At 47.6% G+C, this 16,071-nt stretch overlaps 1 protein-coding gene across 2 annotated transcripts in view; it reads right to left on the bottom strand.

Moving 5' to 3' along the window:
- MKLN1 (muskelin 1) overlaps positions 1-12,201 on the bottom strand; it is a 165,785-nt gene extending 153,584 nt beyond the window's left edge. Inside the window, exons 1-2 of one of the 2 annotated variants that reach the window (XM_053254258.1) lie at positions 12,084-12,201; positions 10,491-10,562 (exon numbers count right to left, since the gene is read on the bottom strand). In XM_053254258.1, coding sequence (XP_053110233.1) covers positions 10,491-10,510 — 20 coding nt within the window. In that variant the 5' untranslated portion in view covers positions 10,511-10,562; positions 12,084-12,201. The remainder of the gene's footprint in view (positions 1-10,490; positions 10,563-12,083) is intronic. The other variant, XM_053254260.1, reaches the window with a different exon arrangement.
- Between the last annotated feature and the right edge of the window lie 3,870 nt (positions 12,202-16,071).

Genomic DNA, 16,071 nt, shown 5'->3' with positions numbered 1-16,071 from the left:
GATTATTGATTATTTATTTAATTTATATACCACCTGATTCCAAAGGCTCTAGGCAGTTTATTTTTTTAAAAAAACCCCAATAAAAACAGAATAAAACCAATTATTCAACAATTATAATAGTTTTAATTATGTACACCACCTAGAGATGTACATATCAGGCGGTATAGAAATATGATAAATAAATAAATAAAATAAAATGTCAAACATTCAAAGATCGCCACCGTTAAAAAATTAAAACAGCAATTTAAAATTTAAAACATTCAGAGATTACTAAATGTCTGGCCCAAAAAGCGTGTCTTAAGGGCTCCTTTAAAGACTGGTAAAGCCACCTAATGGCGCAGCAGGGAAATGACTTGTTGAGGTTGCTAGTTCGAATCCCCGCTGATGTGTTTCCGACACTATGGGAAACAGCTATATCAGGCAGCAGCAATATAAGAAGATGCTGAAAGGCATCATCTCAGACTGTGCGGGAGGAGGCCATGGTAAACCCCTCTCTGTATTCCACCAAAGAAAACCACAGGGCTTTGTGGTCTCCAGGAATTGTCACTGACTCAATGGCACACTTTACTTTTAAAGATGTTAAGCCACGAATGTCTATAGGGAGCGCATTCCACAGCCCCGGAACGACTATAGAGAAGGCCTCCTCCTGAGTCACCACCAGACGAGCTGGTGGTAACTGGAGACAAACCTCCTCAGATGACCTTAATGTGCGGTGGGGATCACACAGAAGAAGGTGCGTTGGGGATCATGCAGATGCTTTTCTCCACTATGGGGGAAAAGATACATTGACCCAGTACTTTTACACCTCCTGGATAGGAGACAGGGGTGGACCATGACATTTGGCTGCCGGAGGCAAAGAAGAATATGGCCCTCCCATCCCCTGTGGGTGGGTCCTCAGCATTCTCAGGCCATGCTGCCAAGGCAGCAGAAGCAACATGCAGGCGCTCTCAGACTATGCCAGTAAGCCAGGCAGTGGTGGCAGGGGCATGCCTAGCTCAGCTTGGGTGAGGGAGAAGAAGAGACGTGCCCCAGCAGGGCAAGGAAAGGGGAAATAAGTGCGTCCCAGTGGTGCAAGGAAGGGCAGCAGTTGTGGACAATGGGGTGGCATCTGCAGTGGCACACACACACCCCAGCATTTTCTCCCCCCCAAAAAACTCTTTCCTGCTCTTGAGGCTACTGCCTCCACCTGCCTCATGGAAAGCGGCCGCCCTGGGTGTGAAAGATGCTGGGAGGAAATTTTGATTGGGAAAGAAGCCTAAGAAGTTAAGCCAGGACTCGGTCTAGGTCGGAAGGGGACTTTGGCAAAGTGCCCTCCTGGGGACGCCTTGGGGGACACTGTTCCCCCCTCCCGGGAGCAATGCTCCATCAGGGCATTGTGGGAAAGGAACATGGCAGCTGCTGATCACTTGTTTGATAAAAACAAGATCCTCCCCAGATTCCACCCTGGCTAGCCAGCCCCCTGCGCAGGGGCGTAACAAGGCTGGAGTGGGCCCAGAGACAAAATTTTAAAACGGGCCCCTCGCTGATACACACACACACATACACACACACACTTCACATGTGACTTGCCTCTGGGGGCCCCTCGAGGCATGGGGGGCCCCAGGCAGCCGCCTCCCCTTGCCTAATAGTAGTCATACCCCTGCCCCTGCGTCTGATGTCAGGCATGGGGGTGGGGCCGTGGCAGCCGAAAACGGGCTGCTGCCAGCCTCCCTCCGCGCCTGGTGTGGACCTCCTGTCCTGACCCCCGCTGGGTCTTGACTGATGAGCAAGCTCCCTGCTGTAGAATCCAGAGGAAACCGTTGTGGTCAGCAAGGACAAGGCAGCGGAGTTGAATCAGAAACATGAACGGTTTAATGAGACAGATATTCTGTACAGAGAGGCAAGTGCAGTCTGCCTTCAGAGCTTTGTTAGCCCCACCTTTACTCCAGGACTGGAATATAAGGAACTAAAGCACCATTCAAAAGCTGGCCTGGATCAAGGAATGAATGGATTGACCCCAAACACCACACCCGCCTCTGACCTTGTTTTTATCTAACACATGATCTAAAATCAAGAGCTTTCCCAGACAGCTTTACCCTGGGTTTACTGAGAGGCTTTACCCCCAAAATGATGCAAAAAGTGGATTTTATTTTTTTAACCCCGGCAAGGACGTAGCTAGGGGAGAGGAGGCTCGTGTTCACCCCTCTCTCTCCGGCAGCCCCCTGGAGTGAGGGAGATAATGAAGAAAATAGGGAGGGGTGGAGCAGGAGGGCCCTCAGGAGCTGGAGGCCCGTGTTCTTTGAACCCTTTCACTCAGTTATAGCTGCGCTCCTGTACCCCGGATATAAATTGGGCTACACTCTTAACATGCGATGAAAACCCCGAATTATGTGTGAAGTAGGGGCATAGCAAGGTTGGAGTGGGCCCAGAGACAAGATTTTAAAATGCCCCCCCTCCACTGAAGATCAACTCACGAGGTAAAGAAATCTTAAATGAGGCTGAATAGTGGTCACAAAGAGATATAGATATAGATATAGATATAGATATAGATATAGATATAGATATAGATATAGATATAGATATAGATATAGATATAGATATAGATATAGATAGATATAGATATAGATAGAGATATAGAAAAACCTATGTGCCACAATAACATCATCCTCGGGTTTGTGTGTGTGTGTGTTTTTAAGGTTTTGTAAATTGTGGACGATGCAAGTCATATTAATGGTACTAGAGAAAGACATGCTGTTCTGGTAGCTCCAGGTCTTAACACTCACATCAATTTTGGAGGAGGAATACAACTGAAGGAAGCCCGGGCGAGTGCGTGGCTGGGGGAGTCAGTCATGTGACTTACCTCGGGGGGTGGGGCAAGGCAGTGGCCCCCCAGACAACTGGCTCCCCTTGCTCTATTATAGTTACGCCCTGAGGTGCTCCCTGATAGCTTGCAGGGATTGCAGGGTAAATTTATTTTGTTTTGTTTTGTTTTGTTTTATTTAACATAGTTTTATCCTGCCCAAAATGCAAGTCTTGGGCTTGGCCGATATTCTGGAGGAGATGCAAACTAAAAGCCAGGTGTGAAAAACTTCCAGGAGTGCCCCTAGCTCCCGAATTATGGGCACTTTCCAGATTAGACCCTGCAACGGGGTCACGGCGTATCTCGGAAGTGTGCTTCCACACTTCATGTGTTGTGACACCGCAGTCCCTACGCTGACAGCAGGGTGCCATTCACATTTCCGATGCCTTGTTTTGGATTTAATCGCTGTGATTTATTGATAAAACGTTGTATGTCCGGCTTTAAAAGGTTGTTGGTTTTTTTGGGTTGTTTGTTTTTGTGAGATTGCTCCCCCTGCTGGGCAGTTTCCTATTTATGTTTTGAATGCGATTTGCCTGAACGGAAGCATTTTGCTGCTATTGAGCAGCTAATCTGGAAAGTGCACTGAATTAGGGTAGGAAGTGTCTCCAGTCCTACCCTAATGACAATCATGTGAACTGCCCTAAAGTGTCAGAAGATATTCCGTGTGTCTCTCATGCCACACTTAGTTCCATGAAAAATGATGCTGACAAAATTTACTATTAAAAAAATTGAAACCTGCCCCAAAGTAAAGGCCAAGGCAGAGCCCAACAGAATACCCAGAGAGGGAATGAGGAGATGTGAAAGAAAGACCACTGGCAAACATTCCATGGTGCTTTGGTCCGTGTCTTATACAGAAAGCAACTGGCTTGCTAGCCCATGTCTTCTGGATGAGGTATTTTTGCCTGTGTGATAACATTTGCGGCGATTAGCATATCACACAAACAAAGAGCTTTCCAGGAAAACATGAGCTAGCATGAGGAAGGAGGAAAGGTTGCCTTAGGGGGAAAGGGGATGGTGTCACCATTTTCTAGAACTTTACCTCACCACTCACTCCTGACTCAGTGTCGGCTGACCACATCAGTCTTACTGTCCTTTTGCATCAGATTGTAATACAAACACCGCCCACCAGTATGACAGTCAGGCGGATAATTGTTGCCGGTAAAGGGAGGGGTTTTTTTCCCCTAGTGGAGGAAGAGAACAAAATGGACCACTGTGTTCTAATAAATGCCTCCTTACCCCTTCAAAATTAGAAATTATATTCTGAGTAATTAGTCTGACTTTTCCTTAGATTAGTCAAAGGCTTGTATGAGGATTCTGAATGTCCAATGGCATCAGTTAACCAGTCACAAATATCTTAGCTATTTTGTTGTTCAAGAAAAAAACATAATTTTTTAAAAAGGGATTATGACTGTGTGGGAATAACTAGGGATGAGGATGGAGGAGTTCCCTGATCTGATTTCCCATGTACATGGCAAAATGGCTCAGGGAAGCTGCGCTGGTTCCCAGCTTGGATCAAAATCATGGTGTCGGCGGAGGAAAGTTAACCCTTTCTCCCTGCCCCCTGGAATGGCTATTTGTCTCAAAGGGGAAACCATACAAGGTGTTTGCATGGCAAATTGCAACTCCAGGGTGCACAATATAGATTGGGGAAATGACACACACACTAAGTGAGACCCATCATTGACTGGGCAAAGTCATTTTGTGTAGATGACACTGATAAAGAAATTAAATATGTGTCATATAATTTTTTACTGATGTGCTTCAAAAAGGGAACTAAAAGAACAGTTTGACATTTGTAGGATTTCAACTTCAAACATTATTTAATTGAACAATCATCATAAATGGTCAATCTGAATCATAGTAAATTTGAATCTGAGAAAGATCTTCTGCTTTTCTGGACATGATGTTTTTGAATTACTGGTCTGATTGTTGCGTGTTAAAATCTGTTGAGACCAATAACAGTTAAAATTTGCTGATTATATTCAGAATTTCAACTTTAAAATCCCCCCCCGTAAATTTAAACATTTCACCCAGAATATTCTGGTGTAAAAATTAGTGCATTCAGCTAATTTAAGTGGCAGGATTGTTCATGCAAATTTGCTATCTGTGGGTAATTGGGAAGTATGATATTCAGAATTTCTTCTTTTAAAAAAATTTAAGTTTTCAAGAAATTAAAACTTTCACCAAGCTCTTCTTCCAGTATAAAAAGTGGTTCATTTAGCTAGTTTAAGCAGCAGGATTGTTCATGCAAATTTTGGTATCTGTAGGTCATCCAGAAGTATGATTTTATTTTGCACAAACAAAATATTCAAAATATGTAATTGATGTGCACACACACTCACAATTATATTCATTTACAGTATTTGTATACTGCTTTTCCAGCATGATGCTTGTCAAAGTAGTTAACAATTAAAAAATCAGTTAAAACAACCATTACAAATAATATTAATCAAAACAATTAATTTAAAGCCAGAACAGCAGTTACAAAAGGAAAGAAAACAGCAGGTTAAACAATAGCACAGGGTTGAAGCTCCAAAACTGGCAAGTAAAACCAGAGCTAAAGTGTGCTGTCGAGTTGGTTTCAACTCCTGGCAACTACAAAGCCCTGTGGTTGTCTTTTGGTAGAATATAGGAGGGGTTGACCATTGTCTCCTCCCGCTCAGTATGAGATGAAGCCTTTCCGCATCTTCCTATATCTCTGCTGCCCGATATAGGTGTTTCCCATAGTCTGGGAATAGTATGTTCTCATAGTATGTTTCCCATAGTCTGGGAAACATACCAGCAGGGATTCGAACCAGCAACCTCTGGCTTGCTAATCAAGTCATTTCTCCGCTGCACCGTTAGGCACCGTTAGGTTGTACCCCTAAATAGTTCTGCAGCCTGGACCTAAAGGCCATTAGAGGCTTCCACCCCTCCGCTGCAAGTTAAGCATCATCCCCCTATATATACACACACCATGACACACACAGTATTTTTAACACCTGGGTTCTTGAGGGCACAAAGAGCAACTGAACTCACAAGAACATAAGACTATAAAACAGGTATATTTATGCAAATATGCATTAGTAGAAATGTTTCAACCTGCAGCTTCACAAATCCCCATCCCACATATTTATTTCCCCCTCCCCTCTCTGTCTCTAAAGCAGAAGTCACACTAGGCTGCCCTGTGCAGCGCAGGCTAGTGGTGTGGCACCCACACCACCCGGGACAGACTAAAGAGGATGTGGGGGCCCCCCAGGGGGTGTGGAGGCCCAGGATTTCCACCCAGAAGTCCAGGGATAACAGCACCTAAAACTAAGCACAAAGGCTTCATAAAAAGCAGATCTCGAATCCTCTCCAAAAGGAAGGGAGGGAGTTCTTCTACCTGACCTCAAAGGGGAAAGGGAACTCCACAGCTTAGGGGCCACTACAGAAAAGATCCTGCTCTGGTTAATGACAATTTGAACCTCTAACACAGGGGTTCCCAATCTTGGGACCCCAAACTACAGTCCTCATCATCGCCAGCCACAATGGCCTCCCGCCAAGAATATGGGAGTTGTAGTTCAACAACATCTGGAGACCCAATGTTGGGAACGCTTGCTCTAGCAGAGAGAACATGGCACCTCATGAACAGTATCTGGAGGGATCTGTGTGGATGGAGGCACAGCCTGACTTGGAGTATGGCCAGTGACTTATACACGTTCAGCCTTGCAGAGTATTCCTCCAAGACCACCTTTGGCACTTGGTGCGTTCTGTCCCCAGGTGTTCTGTGGCATGTGTGGGCCGAGGTGGCAGCGGCAGGGGCAACCACATTGGCGCATCCATGTCTCTGTGCTGCTGCGGAAGTACCAGGAGCTCTTGGGACTAGAGCTGGCAACCGACAGCTTGTGCAGAGCAAGTCCCCAGGGCTGGAGAATGGAACATTGCCAGAGGTGTAACTATAGGGGGGGCAGGGGGGGCACGTGCCCCGGGCGCCATCTTTTCTGGTCACATGGGGGGCGCTGCCATGACCAAATTTTTTTAAAATTTTTGTTAATACAAATGCTTCCTGCTCAGTGCAGCAGCGCTGCAGCAGTCAAGGGATCATGTCGGTGCCCCCTTCCCCACGAGCGGTCCCTTCCACGCCGCCTGCGCCCCCCCATTGCTTTGCTGGCGCCTGGCGGCCAGTCAGTGGCCTGGCTTGGCGGCGGCAGCGGGCGCTTGTGAGGAAAAACCTAAGTATAATGTAGTATGTTGGGGGGCTGGCGGGGGGGGGCACGGTGGGGGGGCGCCATTTCAGTGCTTGCCCCGGGCGCCGTTTTCCCTAGTTACGCCTCTGAGCATTGCTCTGGGCAGTCGAGACTTCTGCCTGTTGAATCCAGAAGAAAATAGTGGTGGTCTGCAAGGACAAGGCAGTGGAGTAGAATCAGGAATATGAACAGTTGAGTGAAATAGATATTATGCTCAGAGAGGCAAGTGCAGACTGCTTTTCCATGCTCTTGCTGCTGGCTGGGTGGATGTTGTTTTTAAGCCCCACCTCTGCTCCAGGACTAGAATACAAGTAACTCAAGTCCCACCCAAAAGCTGGCCTGGATCAAGGAATGGATTAACCAAAAAAAAAACACCACACTGCCCAGAGCCAGAAGAGTCAGCATAGGTTGGGGTCCATTTCAGTGCAGGCAGACAAGAATCAAGGCAGCAGATGTAGTCACAGGTGGCCAGGCACTGGTTTAGGCACATGATGGGAATCAGAGGACCAAAGCAAAGACCATGGTTAGAGAGAGGCTAGTGATCAGTTAGCAGAGGCGTATGTAGGGAAAATAGCGCCTAGGGCAAGCACCGAAATTGCTCTCCCTGTCCAAACATCTGACACCCATCTTTCAGATAACTTTATCATAATATCAGTTCAAAAATACAAGTCAAGATCGTTAATCTTTTAAGATTTCAAAAACTATTTAGCAGTGGACATAGCCAGACCAAAAAATGCTGGAAAACTACGAATTTCAGTATGCTGGGGCTCATGAAATATCCAAATACTATGTGGAGGTGTACTTGGAAAACTAAACAGAAGTGCCTGTCTAATTCTCTACTATGCATTGTAGCATCACTATTAAATAAGTTTTAAAAATAAATGGAGAATTTGCCTTTTCCCGATACTCTGAAAATAATTAAAGGATATGCAGAGTAAACTGTGTCACTACTTCGAATATATTCTAGTATTTCATAAAGACAGTTTAAATGAGAGAAAGAGAGCAAGAAACTCCCAGTGGGCCTTAATACTAAGGATTTCACACTGATTCAAAGACAAACTCACCATTAATAGCCATATTATTAAGACATCACATTTAACGCACTTTTCACAAGAAGCAAAGTAAGAGCAAATGAATACAATCCTAGGTCATAAGCTTCAGCTCAGTATTCACAAGCCCTGATTCTCTGTACTTAGTGCTAAACTAAATATGTGTACAGTGGCATATATATATATATATATATATATATAACCTGTAGCCCCTTTGGGGGGGCTTCCTAAAGGCCATGTGTGGGGAGTCTGCAAAGGTTCCCCCTCCCCCCACTGGACTCTATGGCCTCGCAGGGACCATTTGAGCATGTGCGGTGGCCTTTAAAAAAAAAAAAAAATTAATGGTCGCTGAAAACAAAATGGCCGCAGTGCATGCTCAAATGGCCTCTGCAAGGCCTGGCATGGCCTAGGGCCTCACAGAGGCCATTTGAGCATGCACAGTGGCAATTTTGTTTTCGGCAGCCTTTTTTTTTTAATTTTTAAGAATGGCTCCCCCCTTCAAGTGGCGCCCGGGGCACGTGCCCTGCCTGCCCCACCCTAGATACGCCCCTGCAGTATAGGCAGGGCCGGGAAGAGTCTCTACCGGAAGCAGATGAGACTGAGGATTCAGGTGTAATGTCCTGCATTGGCCAACTGCCCAGCAGCTGCAAAACCACTGTTTTCAGAGGGGAAGGGAGAGCTGACAGACAGGGACAGGGACAAAGCATAGTCACAAAACGTTGCGAGAAGTCAGTACCAGGGATTCCACCATCATCAGGATCAAGGGTGAACACAAATCGGGGTCAGGCACAATAAACAGGTCCAGATTTCCAGGTCGCTCATGGTGAGGGCTGGTCACCACGGACGTTGTTTCCAGCACAGACCCAGCTCTCAGGCTGCTCTAAATAGGCAGAGTGCTGAGAGCCCCACCCATCTTGGCAGCTGGGCCTTGTCAGGGAGATGCAGCCAGCTCAGAGCTAGAACACCTGTTCCTTCTGGCCAGCCTCTCCGACCTGTGGCATTTCTCCCTCTGAGCCTGTACTCTGGCCAAGTGTCACTGTCGGAGATTTGGAGCTGGCACCTCAATTTCATCGGCCTCTGAGGCTTCATCAGGAGGAGGGAGGGAAGGAGGCAGAGGGGCCTGCAGGCCTGTCAGCTCTGGCTCTGCTGAGTCAATTGGAGTTTCAACCTGCTCCCCCTGCTCTGGACCTTCCATCTGAGGAATCCTCCTCCACGATCCCCATGGGAGTCATCACATCAGGCCCAAAGCAACTTATACAGAGACCCAGCTGAGTCCATATTGGTTCCTCAGGTCACCGGGGCTGCACAGTAGCAGTACCACCTCCAGCCAGGGTGGCGCTGCAGCACAGCAGAGCGTAGTACCAGCTCCAGCTATTATGAAGGTGGTGCTGCAGCATAGACGAGTACAGAATGATAGCTCCCTTGGTGGTGCAGGGAATAAGGACAGCCCACAGCCCTTGGTTCAAGACTCCTGATGCCCTACAATTTCCCAAGCACTGGAATGGCTTGTCCCCTCTTTGTCGGCCATTGGCTCTCCTCAACTGGAAGGACTCTAAAGCCTTCCTGTTCATGTTGGGATGTTTGAGCAGCGGCAGTCTCTTTTACTGGCTTGGTCTCCCGTGCTAATCTCTTGACTCCCAATCAGCAGCTGCCTACAGCTCGGCTTGGCACACGCTCCAAAGGCTACGAATATTTATATACCGCTTTTCACCAAAAAAAAAGAAAAGAAAAGAAAAGAAAAAAAGGTGGGGTTCCCAAAGTAGTTTACATACATACATACATACATAGAAATAAAATGGCCCCCTGTCCCAAAAGGGCTAACAATCTAAAAAACCAACATACATAAGATAGACATGAGCAACAGCCACTGGAGGGATGCTGTATTGGGGATGGATAGAGCCTGTTGCTCTCCCCTGCTAAATAAAGAGAATTGCCACTTTTAAAAGGTGCCACTTTGCTCAGTTAGCAACGTGCTCATTAGCACTCTGGCTGGCCTGCAAGCCTGGAGAAGCTGCTGCTAATCTGTGTAGACAATGCTGAGCTAGATGGAAGAATGGTCTAACTCGGTACAAGGCAGCTTCGTATGTTCCTATACCAAGCAGGGGAAGTTGCAGGAACTAGGAGCAGAGGCGAGCTGACCCCGAACTTTGGGGCCAAAGCCCAGGGCCCCCACAGCCCATGGGCCACCCCCAAATCCTCTTTAGTCTGTCCTGGGTGGTGTGATCGCCAGGCAGAGCACGATGATGCTTAATTTGCAGGGGAGGGTGCGGGGCCTCCAAAGGCCTTGAGGTCCAGGCTCCAAAATGACTGAGGTGCACCTCTGACTAGGAGGATGAACAATGAAAGGTCCATCTGGAGGAGAGGAGCCAAACCCTCTCCCTTGCCCTGCCTTACCTCCCTGCACTCCATCGCATTAGGCACTTTTCTCCCAGCCTGGCTCTCTTCTGGTCTTGGTTTCATAAGTGTCTGCAAGAAGAGATCACAAGCTGGTAAGGTGGGGGAGGCGGTGGGGGGGGGCTCCCATGGGGCGAGGTGAGGCAGTCGACTCAGGCAGTAGAGCAGTGTGGTGCCCGCAAGGTAGCAAGATGCCTCCTGCCCCCTGCTTTAAAGAGGCGAGGGGTGGAAGAGCGGGAGAGAGTGTGCACTAGGGATGTGCACGGAACCCGACGGGGGTGGCTCGAGGCGGTGGGGGTGTCAATTTAAGGGCAGGGGAGGGTCCACTTACCCCTCCCCGTGCGTTCTCCCCGCCGGCGCTTGGTTTCCATAAAACCTTCAGGGCGGCAGTGTACCTCCCTGCCGCCCCTTCCCCCTCTTCGGCCGGAAGTGGCCGGAAGTACCAGGTGCACGTGTGCAAATCTGACCTGCATGCGCGCTCACGATGCGTGCATGCGCGCCCAGTACTTCCAGCCACTTCTGGCCGAAAAGGGGGAAGGGGTGTGGCAGGGAGGTACACTGCCGCCCCGAAGGCTTTTACGGATACTGAGAGGAAAGCAGGGGGAGAGGTAAGTGCACCCTCCCCTGCTCTTAAAGTGACACACACCCCCGGCTTCAAACTCCGAACCCTGCCCCAGTGTTTGAACCTCTTCAGAGGCCTGTAAAAGGGCCTCTGATCAGTTTCGTGCACATCCCTAGTGTGCGCAAGGCATTTGGCAGCCTTCAGTCTTGGGGGAGGATTCTGATCCACTCCTCTGTGTACTGCTTTTATTGTAAAAGATTAGAGCTCTCCCCACCACACACACCTTGCTTTCTACAGGAATGGAGCAAACATGTGAATAAACAAACATGGCTGTTTGCACAGTGCTTGGATTGCCCCTCTCTGCTTATAGTGGAGGCTGTGCTTCCTTCCAGTTTTAATAGGAAGCTGGTGGCAGCTCTGCCAAGGTCTGAGAGGCCCAGATAACAACCATTCCTGGTTGCGGTTGTTTTAAGTAACTGACCACACCTGGGGTTTGAGTCTGCAGGAAGGAGGGAGATAACCCAACCAGATCTAACCCAGGGGATCCCAGCCTGGGGTACTCCAGATGTTGCTGAACAACTCCCATCATCCCCAGCTCCAATTCATTGTGGCGGGATGATAAGAGTTGTAGTTCAGCAACATCTGGAGTACCTGAGGCTGGGCTCCTCTGGTCTAATCAAGGGGAGAGGATCAAGCCAAACCATCCCCACTTGAAATGTTCCAGTTATGCTCTGATTTGTCTTCATGAGAAGGAAGGTCCAGAGGCCAGCTCTGTATGTGCCCTTGTTTGTCTAAACCAGGCCTGCCCAACTTGTCCCCCACCAGCTGTTTTTGGACTACAACTCCCATAATCCCCAGCCACAGTGGCCAATATCCAGGGATTATGGGAGTCGTAGGCCAACATCTGAAGAAGGGTGAAAGTTGAACAGCCCTGGTCTAGACTCACATTAGTTGCACTGGACTCCCATCAAAGTCCAAGAGGTTCCTCACAAGTCTACCTCATCTTGTCCTGGTGGCAGTCAAGTCCTTACCTGCTATTCCCCAGGCCTTGCGTTCTGGAACCACTGCGGGCTTGAGTGAGTCTTGGCACCCAGGCAGATGGTAGCTGGATGCACATAGATAGAGGAATCAACCTAGAAGTAAATGAAGTGAACACACAGGACTTGGGACATACTTGGCCAGTCAGGAGGAGTCAAGGAGATCACAAGATACCTTGTGAGGTCATAATATGTTTGAGTAGAGTATAGCCATGGATTCCCTTCATTTTCCTCTCCTGTTTCTCTGTGGAAAATAAATTGACAGTGGGCAATTCAGAGCCATTGAAGGGGCAATTACTCATTAACCACAGCTGGGATCAACAGGATATTTGAGTAGAATGTAGTCATGGATGATGCTAGGCAGTGTGTTTCCCCCTCATTTTCCTCCCATTTCACTATGGGGAAAAAATCGACAGGGGAAAATTTGAAGGGGCAATTTTTAATTAACTACAGCTGGAATCAAGAGAAAGCAATAATAGGGGTTGATCCTGCAAAGTAGAAATATTTAATTAAAAGTCACAGGAGTCTCAAAAAGCCTTAACAGCACAACACTCTGTCCGCATGCTACAGATGGAGCTGCAATTGCATTACACACACACACTCTCACACTCACGGGGGTGGGGGACGACAGGAAGGGGAACCCTGAACACACTGGACTGCAATGACCTGACGACAGAGTCAGCTCTGGATTGCTCCGTAAAAAGTGAGTGAACCAAGGATTTGCTCTGGGGGGAAAGGGTGAGACACAACTAGTGTATCTGGAGTTTATCACCCATGTGACTGAGACAGACCATCACTGCCTGACATTCAGTAGAGAGGAGCCTCTCGCTTAGCATCCTTGTTTCTAAGCAAATCAAGACAAGCCCGTTTAAACTGCACTTAGGAGACAGATTTCTTCTTCTTGAAATCCTCCTAGCTGCACTTCTTTGGATGCCATCAAGCCTTGCCAAAAGGTAACCCCGGACATGCTCCCTGCTGCTAGCTGAGCCTGACATCCTCTTCTAATCTTATTTTCATGCTATTGCAAGGTTTTGTTGTTTCCAAGTGCATGCAAGTAGAAACCAGCCCAAAACGTATTTTCAAGAGCCAAAACTTCATCGTCCACCTGCATCTCTTCAAAACTGGCAAACTGATTAAAATTTTCCGGCATGGAAATTTCCTGGGAGACTAAAGAGATTTTCTTAGCACTTCTGTTTTGGTTTGGGTTTTTTTTCCTCCTTTCTTTCCCTTAAGAGGCTCTGAGCAAAAGAATGGAAATTTCCAATTACTGCATCAAAGGCTGTTGCTCTTCTGACAGTCTGCTCAGCTGGGGTCATGTGCTTCTCCAGGACGTTAAATAATGCAAGGCCCAGGAAGGACAGCAAGGGTTCCACAAGCTGTTCTGTTTACTTGACAAAACAGAAAGGCTTCATTTGCTAATTACAGTACAGCAGATAGAGCATAATCATGTCTTTGGGGAGTTTGGATGCTGGCTCCACCCCCTGACCTATTAAGCCACACCCCTTCCACTGGAAGGTTGCACCTCTAATTGATCCACAAGCGCTGTCCCCAGCCTGGAGGTTACCCACCCCACAACGGCTTGCAACCTTTAATCTGGCATCTCCAATTAAAAAGACAGAGGTTTGACTGTTTGGGGTCGAACCGAATCACCCTCTATTCGGTCCAACCCCAGACCACCACCACCGCCCTACTGGGATTTGCGATTTTTTATTTATATATATATATATATATATATATATATATATATATATATATATATATATTTACACTTACTGAATGGGTCCAGGACACGCAGAGGCTCATTGTGCAGCTGTGGCGACCTCCAAAATGGCCACTGCACCGGGGGTGGGGGGAAGGATGACAAGTGGCTGAAGAGCACCAAATTATGGAATAAGGGAGGCCAACAGGGGAGGGGGGACCTCCGCAGATCCCCCTGCCACCTTGAACAAGTCCCCCGGAGGGCGTAAGTGTAATAAAATAATTAATTTTAAAATCATGAAACCCCACCAGACCAAACCGAACCCGGGGGGGGGGCAGGTTTGAGGGGGTGCCATACAGAACTGGCCCAGTCTGGTCCAGGTCCAGTTTGGACTCGAACTGAACCAGACTAGCCGGTTCCGTGCACACCCCTAAGTGGAGTTGCCCAGACTGTTGGGACCAGGTGGTCAGGAACAGCTCAGAAATTCATAGCAACCATGATGACTATGGGCCTATCCCAGGTGGTCTCTGGACCGATGCATGTTGCTGGTCACATGCTTCATTTGGTCTTCTACTCTGATCAGGGTGGTGTTCTGTGGGTGGGGACTCCTGTCATATCCCCATTATCATGGACGGACCACCATCTGGATAAGGTAGGACTTGCAACCACAACCCACCTCTGTAGGGATGAAGGACCTATTAGGTTGGTCCGCCCAAGAAGGTAATTGGATCCAATGGGATTCCCAAAAGCCTTGGAAGGGCTTCAAATTGGCTCTGCTGATTATTCTGCCGATCTCTGGTGCAAACTTGGAATAATGAACTCACTAGTTCAGTAGACACAAGAGCTCCTAAGAGTCCTTTCCGACCTGCTTCAAAATTAGTCCTGTGGTATTCGGAAGAATTATGGGAGCTGAGGCGGCGAGATAGATGACTAGAGTGCAAATTGAGAAAGACTCTACTCAAATCTGACAGGTCATAACAAAGGGAACATCTGATGATCTATGCTTTGGCAATATGCGCAGCAAAGACACAATTATTTTCTGCCCGCATTGCATCCGCAAGTTCATGTCAAATGGAGTTGTGAGAAGGCTAATTTGAGCCCCCTCTCCCTTGAATCCAAATTTAGAACCATCATTTTTACCTGCTGTGATGCTTTTAATGGTTTTTTCACGGTCGAAATATCTTGTATTTGGGCCGAACTGGATTCTATAATTAGGGCAGAGTCTGTTATGGAGGTACTGAACAACTCCTCTTATGTGGTCAGATTGGATCACTTTCAGTTTGTGACTACTGAGGATGTGGACAAGCTGCTTTGAACAGTGTGGCCTACCACCTGCTCTCTTGACCCTTGCCCGACTTATTTTATCTAACGATCTGATTGTCGGAGAGGGTCTGGAAAACATCATAAATGCTTCTCTGAGTGAGGGTAGGATGCCTCCTTGACTGAGTTAGGCAACTATAGGCCCATCTCTAATCTCCCATAGTTGGGCAAGGTGATTGAAAGTCTGGTGGCCTCTCAGCTCTAGATTGTCCTGGAAGAAACTGATTATCTAGACCCATTTCAAACTGGCTTTCAGGCAGGCCATAGGGTGGCGAGTAGACTGCCTTGGTCACTCTGATGAATGATCTCCAATTAGGTATTGACAGAAAGAGTATGACTCTACTGATTCTTTTGGATCTCTTGGTGATTTTAAGTACCATTGACCATGATATCCTTGGGGTGCCTGTGGGAGTTGGGATTGGGTGGCACTGTTTTGCAGTGCTTCCATTCCTACCTCTCTGATAGATTCCACATGATATCACTTGGAGACTGTTGCTCTGCAAAGCGAGAGTTACTGTATGGAGTTTCACAAGGCTCCATACTGTCTCCAATGCTCTTTAACATCTACATGAAACCGCTGGGAGAGATCATCAGGGGATCTGGTGGAGAGTGTAATCAATATGCTGATGACACCCAAATCTATTTCTCCCTGTCAACTTCATCAGGAAAAGGCATCACTTCCCTAAATGCATGCCTGGAGGTGGTAATGGGCTGGATGAGGGATAACAAACTGAAGTTGAATCCAAATAAGATGGAGGTACTGATTGTGGGGGTTCAAGACCTGAGAGATGGTTTAGATCTGCCTGTTCTGGATGGGGTTACACTCCACCTGAAAGAGCAGGTACATAGCTTAGGAGTGCTCCTGGATCCAAAACTCTCTCTGGTTCCTCAGGTTGAGGCAGTGGCCAGGAGTGCTTTTTATCAACTTCGACTGATATGTCAAGTACACCCATTTCTGGAGGT

The sequence above is a fragment of the Hemicordylus capensis genome, chromosome 5 (assembly GCF_027244095.1).
Source record: "Hemicordylus capensis ecotype Gifberg chromosome 5, rHemCap1.1.pri, whole genome shotgun sequence".
In the NCBI taxonomy this organism is placed as follows: Eukaryota; Metazoa; Chordata; class Lepidosauria; order Squamata; family Cordylidae; genus Hemicordylus; species Hemicordylus capensis.
This window is presented reverse-complemented; position numbering and strand designations above follow the sequence as displayed.